At 36.8% G+C, this 8,104-nt stretch overlaps 1 protein-coding gene across 1 annotated transcript in view; it reads left to right on the top strand.

The window, feature by feature from the left end:
- The first annotated feature begins 681 nt into the window (after positions 1-681).
- Positions 682-8,104, top strand: part of LOC144446608 (nucleolysin TIAR-like) — a 116,706-nt gene continuing 109,283 nt past the window's right edge. Inside the window, exons 1-4 of the mRNA XM_078136410.1 lie at positions 682-727; positions 806-840; positions 964-1,060; positions 1,245-1,343. Of these exons, the coding sequence (XP_077992536.1) occupies positions 704-727; positions 806-840; positions 964-1,060; positions 1,245-1,343 (255 nt within the window). The 5' untranslated portion in view covers positions 682-703. The remainder of the gene's footprint in view (positions 728-805; positions 841-963; positions 1,061-1,244; positions 1,344-8,104) is intronic.

The following is an 8,104-nucleotide window of genomic DNA, read 5'->3' as shown; positions in this document are numbered from 1 at the left end:
CACTCTCATCAGAACCTTGCAGTTATAGTCCCTGGTGGACCAATTTTAGAAGTGAAGACTACAAGGTACAAGGTATAAGCTGTCTCGTATAGTAGCCCTACCGTACATCGTGTACCAACATGTAGGCTTACTGGAGATGGATCGTCGGGGTTTTAGCGATTAGCGGGTAGGTTTCTTATATAGTTATTTTGTCCGTAAAGAATAAATAAAATGTTCTGTCATATTGGATGTCCAGGTCGATTGAACATATTTTATATGAGGTTTAATTTAAAAAATCCACAGTGGGTAAAGATATCGAAATATTTCATTTTTTTCTTCTTCTAATTTTGTGCCTGTACACAACGGTAATATCAAGAATATTAGACGAAGACACGCAGAAGTTAGTGTCACGGGGGGGGGGGGGGGGGTTGTGGCCAGGAGCTCTTGGCTAAATATTGACTTGAAAGCCAACATTTTAGGCCCAGGTACATGTCAGAAAAATTATGTATACATTGAGTCCTGAATACAGTTTTTGATTGTAATTCATTTTGTTTTTGTAGATGTTGTCATGCTCAACTTTCTATTTACAGACAATTCCAACTTTCATCAGTTTGTACACGGGTAACTGTGTGTGCTTGGAAAGGCTTTGTTGGCGCCCATTGTTACCCAGAATGCAACTGTCCACGCATGCGATTTTCACAAGCTTCCTGGGTGTGCGGTCGCCATGATGTACAACGACCAGTATCAGGTTAATGTCTTTCGTACCAAATTTAGTCTATTTCTGTTTTGTTTCATGAACAGTTTATAACGTTATCTTTTCTTACAGACGATGGAGGACGAAGATTGTCGCCAAAGAACTCTGTAAGTAGCCTCGTTTTATTGCTCTCAACTCGATTTCATTGCCTATGTTTGTCTGTAGCATGTGTTCAAATTCATGCCATTCATATATTGACTACGTTCCACGTTGACTTTTTATCCGCGCAGGTACGTGGGAAATTTGGACCCACGAGTGTCAGAGCAGTTTATCGTGGAGCTCTTCAACCGGATTGCTGTGTGTAAAAGTTGTAAGATGATCGCAGAGGTGAGTATGGGGCTTCTTTTTGTTGTGATTAGTAGCTACTCGCCGACAGATCAAAGTGACCTCCAAGTTGCAAACCGTTGCGTTGTCTCTTTTCATGACAGCCGTTCAGTTTACGATCAGCTGACCGGTCACCGGCATTTACTTACGCACTCGCTACAATTATGATGTATTTTTGTTTTCGTAGCATGGTCAAAACGATCCATATTGCTTCGTCGAATTTTACAATCATACCCATGCGGCTACGGCGTTAGAAACGATGAACGGCCGGAAAATAATGGGCAAGGTAAGCGTGTTTCTTAACTTCCGGTTTACGCACACCTCACTAGACGGTTCAGTCTTTTGTCAGAAAAGAAAAATACATTCCATCGTAATTTTTCGGAGGACAAGGAAATTGCTATAAATTGAAACCCTATCACAAGTTTGATCGCATTTGCTGGTATTTTGCGATATATATTTTGACTTCTCTCGACGCTGTAGTATGCAGGAAGTATTTGTTGTGAGTATATTATCGCCATATGTGAACAGACTGGGACCTGTCCAGTAGTAAATGATTGAACGCCAATGTCATAATATAACAGACTAGACTATTGTCTGGCTGAGATTCCTTTGTCATTCAGTTACGGCTTTGTTTTATCCACATAATTATGCGTAATATGTGAATGGTCATCAATGCTCTTCACATAAAACAAAAACAGATGCTGTTAGTTGGTTGCTCAGTAGAAATGGCATACTTTTTAGGTGTGAAGAGCCAGGTTTGGATTTTGGCAAAACACCATCTGCTCAATAGGCAAGATAGGTGATAAGAGAAATGTCATCTGTCTTGTTTTCAGAGTGTTTGTGTGACATGGGGGGTGTTCTCTACTATGAATGATGTATACCTCCAAAATACCATGTGTATCTGTTTGGTACAGTTGGTGTCTTTTGATTCAACTTGTTCAAAAATATATTTTATTTTCATGACTGAGGATCCACATACCACAACAGTAAGAAGTGTGAAAAATAAAACCATTTTAATCAGCTATGTAGCAAGTGTGTAACTTTTATCCAAATTACTTGGATGTCACTTATTTGCAATTTATTGTCGTTGATATTTCAAGTTGTCGTAACTGCTAACATGTATGTGATTTCACCTTTTCACAAAACATTAAAGAATGTCAACAACTGTAAAAATATAGGAATTCCATATAGCTGTGCATTGTAGGTTGTCAAACTTGAACACTAGCCTGTCAAACTCTAAGTTTAGTTACAGATTCCAGTGGGAAAACTTTTTATGAATCTTCATGTTGTATAACTGTCCTAATAATAGTCATTGGGATAATGATAAACAAGTACTTCATCTTATATATTAATGTAACAATAGATTTGATAGTTACACCATGTGGTTTAACATAAATTAAAAGACTATGTGTCAATCCTGGGTCATCAAATTGTTGTCGTCTTATCAGTGAAGCCATGCAGATTACATGGGATCATTATTTTATTCGAGACAAACTTTTTCTACAGATCTGTCAGACAACTGTATTTCACATCCTCACAAACCAGAGCTGATAGTTGTCCTGTCTTGGACAGTGCTTTAAAAGAGGCTGTGGTTTATGAAGTTGGTATTAATTTCACACCTAAATTTTAATCCTTAAATTTGAAATAGGTCTTGAAATTTACATACAAGACAAAATATAAGTTGAAATGGACTAAACCATTTTATACATGTGATTGCTCAGAACTGTAAGTATATGGCCAATCTTCTTGCTAAGAATCACGGAACAAGAGTCCTGATCAAAATTTTCACCAAAAGAGTGGTTAACATGTTGTTTTTGTGTTAAATAGTAAATTTATTATGAATTCCCCCGCTGGAGTGTCCTAAAATGTGAATAGTGTGTCAGATCTATGAAATATCTATGAATGATTACTTGGGTGATTATGAAAAGTTTATTAGCTGTGTAATTTTAAAAAGTGTAGAAATCTAAAAGTGATATCTCTAATGTGCCATGCACAGAGAGAAGTAGGATCTGACTGATACTGATAGTAAGCTGAGTAGTTTGGATCATACAAAACCTGCACTCTGACCCCCCTTCAACAACTTTAATATTTGCAATAACGTCATCAAGCTTTGGGTCAGAATGTCTGCTGTAAACTTCCTCTTCCATCCAGGTCCTAAAAAAAAGTTGTTAGAAATATTTATTTTGTTGTAACTCTGGGATATATAGGATGGTAATATCAAGATATTCTACAACATGGTGTAGAAAAATAGCGTGATCATGTCTGAAATGTATCAGTGTGTTATTTCAAAATAAAGACCACCACGTTTCACTGAATCCAGTTGTTCCCAACTTGTAACTTTTTGTTTACAAAGAAATAACCCCCTCATAGAAAGAGGATCAACTTATCTATTTACATTCAGTGTTTGAAAATGCTACTAAGAAAAGTTGTATATTATCACCTCTACTCCGGATAAATTACTGCAGAGGCAAGACTTGGTTTATTGATATACAACGTAAAAGAACGAGGTGTATATTATTACTCAATACAGTTAGAGATGTTTCCTGTAAACATTAGTTTTAACTTATTTTTCTCAAGACGTAAACCATCCAGTTAGTGTCAGAAACACTGATGCCAGATCTACAGCTGTTAATGTGATCTTTTATAAGATGCTGTCAATGTCTTAAGTGATATATATAAATCTTGTCTGTAATCATCAAATGTATGTAGTAGATTCCCTAGTGATAAGATGTAGACAGGAAGTAATACTGTGTTACTATATTTGTCTTTTTTCTACCTTGGATGAACGGTTATAAATAGTGATGGAGTCTAAAATTTTCAGAGTAAACCCCCCCCCCCCCCCCCCCCAACATGTATCGCTATGATAATACATATGAAAACCCCTCTTCAGGTAAAGTCTATGTAAAAAGACAGGGGTTTTACTGAAGTTCCTATTCCTGCCATGGCCACTGTCTTTTACATGGACTTGACCTGAAGAGAGATATCACAATAGGGTGAAACCATCTACTGTGATGCCCATGGGGAAGAGCCTGCTACCTTGCTTATCCAAAATTTGATGGATTACTGAACTAACTTGATGAGCTGGGGGACTAAAATTTACCTCAGTTTATTGTGTAACTTACCATTAGGTAAGTTGTTACTTACCATTATGTAAGTAAAAATAGCTATCAATACAGTTTACCCACTAACTGAATTTAATGTACATACAACAATTTCACATGTCCCACAAAAATTTGCTCACAAACCCCCCACTTATTTATCATTTTGGCCCAAAATAAAACAGTTTGTCTGTTATTTAGAGAACACACTGCATCATTGTTTAAACTCCTCTTTCTACCAGGGGGTATTTGTTTGTACACAAAAAAATACAAGTTGGGAAAAAGTTGATGTGTTGTCAGGTTTCCTGTGACCTTTCATTGGTGGCAACTAATGTTGTGATCCAGGATTATGTAGCCTAAGATAAATACAGTTAATCTCTCAGTCATTTCCTGGTTGGTGGAGGTCAATGACATAGCACAGAGTACTGTGTTGATCACAGTTCAAAGGACTGATGTTAGGAAATGTCAACATATACAGAAACCTACATGGCCAATGTTTGTCAACATAGGTGATCAGGAAATGTGTGTAAGTTACAAGCTGTTGGGTGTATGAATCGCAAAGTTTGAAGGTGCTTGTTATGTTTCTTAGATATAAGTAATCCAACAAATGGACAAAGTTGTGTAAGATGTTGCTAGTGTGATTTGTAAATAAATATGTTGTATGTTGATGAAAAACCAAGTTCAGTGTGCCCTCTCGTGCCACTGACACACACACAATTTCTAGTGATGCACCAAAATTCGGTGTTCCCCTATCTCTTACGGTGTGGTGACTCACAAGAAATCCCAGTGTTTATAATTTTGACTCACAATGACAAAATATGGCTATCATTAGAGAGTGCACTGGCCGCCAAGATCAAGAGTTTTTGTTGGGAAGTGTGGACAATAAAGTTTTGGTGTATGTCTGTCGGTGATGTAAATAGGTAAGTGTTCAACACAGCAGACTTCAGAGTCAGGAAAGATAGTGATCATTTGTAAATAAACACTGGTAATGTTTGCAGATAAGACTGTCAAGGTCAGGGAAAGTTCATCTCAACTCAACAACTGTGAAGTGTGACTCATACCTTGAAGATACAGTATGAAGACATGTGTAAAATTCTTTTTTTAAATGTTTACCATTTCTTTTGAATGGTAATAGTTGTGCCCTCCTTACTATGCAGTCACTACTCCATTCATGGCACTAATACTACTCGCCACAACTATTTTTCTCCGTAATTAAGTTCTCATAATTTTGGCAAACTATTTTGGTCCGGGCCGTACTCGTGCATTTCATTCTTCAGACCATGGAGGCTCCCCTTCTATACTTCCATGCTCAGGCATATGGTTTCTGACTTTGCTGGACTGGTTTTACTTGATCTACAAAGGTCAACCCAATTCACACCTTCTAAATCCCCCTTTGTCTTACACTATCCATTACTGATAAGACTCAGCAGCAACTCAGACAAGGAGTTGGTTATAACCTGCTACACAAACTTTAATATTAGCCCCAGTAGAGGGCTGCTAATCCTGTACATGTGAAACACTGAGTCAACATTTTGACAGCTAAAGGGTATAAGATACAGTATATGTAATATGTTATAATTACCATGATGTGTCCAACAACTAGGTGATAAATCTGTAATGCTACCTACAATATAATGTAACAAGATATTTTAACTTTTCAACATTTCCCAAAATTTATAGGAACGGTCTACAATTGTTACATATTGATATATATCGATTGGGGAAAGATAATTAAGAGTATTTTGTGGAAATGTGTAAACAAGATGTTTTGCCTAGTTGGTAAATGTCATGTATTATTTACATTGGTGTTATGATCAGATCAAGAAGGGGAACCGTGTTAAAGTTGTGAAATTCTGGTCACACATTATTTAGGAAGTGGAATAGTGATAATTTTGGTGTTTTTGGTTAGAAATTAATTAGTCTGTCACTTAATTCCACGGGGTTGCCATGTAATGATTTTAAATTTATCAACTTTATGTAATCAACAATATTGGTGTCTATGTGAGAATCGTTCAAAGCAACACATGATGTTTCCTGTGAACTGTCTAGAGAAACCTGTATGTGTATGTGTCTTGGACTATGGTTAAGTTGGTTGTGTAAATACAGTGTTTAGTAGTCCATGTGCCTTGGACTAGTGCTAATTTGGTAGCCCAGATACAGTGTTTAGTATTGTTTATGTGTTTTGGACTACTGCTGATTTTGAGCCCAGTCATGTGATCAGATTAAAAATCTGTAGCCATTAGTAAGGGGGGAGGGGGCAATGGTCAATAGCATGGTGGTATCTAATATGATGTTGAAGAAGCAGTGTTTTATTAGCATGTAAGAGATACTGTCTGTGTTTTCACTAAGATCTGGGAACCCTGGTAACAGAGACTTTCCATATCAATTACCACAATTTGGAAGGGAGCCCCAGTAAAATGCCTGCAGAACTCAGGTAGATTTTACCTGCTTACCACCCTTAACAGAAACACTATGTTGGAGGGGACTGTATCAGTATGAGTATTTCTGTGGATGCTTGATAACAAAGTATGTTGGAGGGGACTGCAAAGTCGGTGCATGCAGTTACAAAGAAAGCTGTTGGAAAGCATTGACCAAGTGGTGTGGTTACTCATTTTACATACATAGTAAACCAAATGCATCCAAAATGCATTATTTAGTGCTGAGTATTGCTGATAATGCTGCAGTATTTTTGAAAAGAAATTGTCGTAGTTTCCAAAGTTTGTCAGGAGGAGCAACAGTTGGTCTACTTACCATAAAGAGATGGATGACTCAAGTCTCATGATACGACTTGCTACAGTGTTGAGGTAATCAAGGCATCACAAACGACAATTTCGACATCCCTAGATGATTTTCTGGGAATTTCAGGAAATTGAGACGGAGCTGTACGAGGCATTCCCTGGAGTTAGTGATGCCAATATCTAATTCTATGAGTAGTCGTAATCAAGATAACTGCAGTTGGTGCTTGATGTGAAAGCTTTATTCTGTCATTATAGCAAGGAATAAAGCCTGTAGGGAGAGGTAGTGTTACACTGGAGGAATGTAGTCTAAGATTGCGTGCTTTTACCTGCATATATTTTATGACAAGTGTACTCTTCAGTTATAGACGACAGTTTTTGTTGCACATGATTTTAGAATATGGTAATAGCGTAACACAACTTTCATTTCATCTGATGATTATCATGAAGGGAACTAACTCCTGTATTGAATAACTTCATACTTACCTGTGATGTTTGACCTTTGACCTAAAATGGAGGTCTCACGATTTCTAAGAAATTTGTTTCCATTGGTTTGTATGACAGTTATTGGTACATGAAATGAGTGAAGTTTAGGACTATTTTGGGGACATTTCTCATGAAGTTTTGACTAAGCAATCAGAAATAGTATTGATGATCAGAAGGGAGTTACCATTCAAAAAACTAAGCGTACATAATTTCTGTTTGGTAGTTCAACAGTCACAGGTAGTCTGATTTTTTGATGGTGGAGAATAAATAGCTTAATTAAATTAGAACTATTGAAATTTTTGTAGGTGCACAGAAAAAAAAATCGAGGACTACATGAATAAATGGAATTATAACACTTCTAGTGAACAGACAGGTACCCTTCTTTTCTTTCAATTGTCGATTTTGACAACAAACATGTTGAAATATGCCAGCATTTTGATCCAATCATTGTAGGAATGAGTTTATATTTGTATGGTACGTTTTTTTTGTGTGTCTGTGATAAGAGCCAATGAAATCTGTACACGTTAGTTTATCGTGTTTTCAAAATATATTGCATCAAATAAGCAGCTTAAATGTCTACATACCGATAATGCATTGGGTTTCTTTCAGTCAGCCATTGTTAAAATAAGGAGCAAAAAATCTATTGATTTGGTTTCAAAAAACAAACAAACAATGTCACATACGAAGTCTTTGACATGCATCTTTTGAAAGACAGTATGCGTGAATGA

This window comes from Glandiceps talaboti, chromosome 15 (assembly GCF_964340395.1).
Source record: "Glandiceps talaboti chromosome 15, keGlaTala1.1, whole genome shotgun sequence".
Taxonomy (NCBI): Eukaryota; Metazoa; Hemichordata; class Enteropneusta; family Spengelidae; genus Glandiceps; species Glandiceps talaboti.
This window is presented reverse-complemented; position numbering and strand designations above follow the sequence as displayed.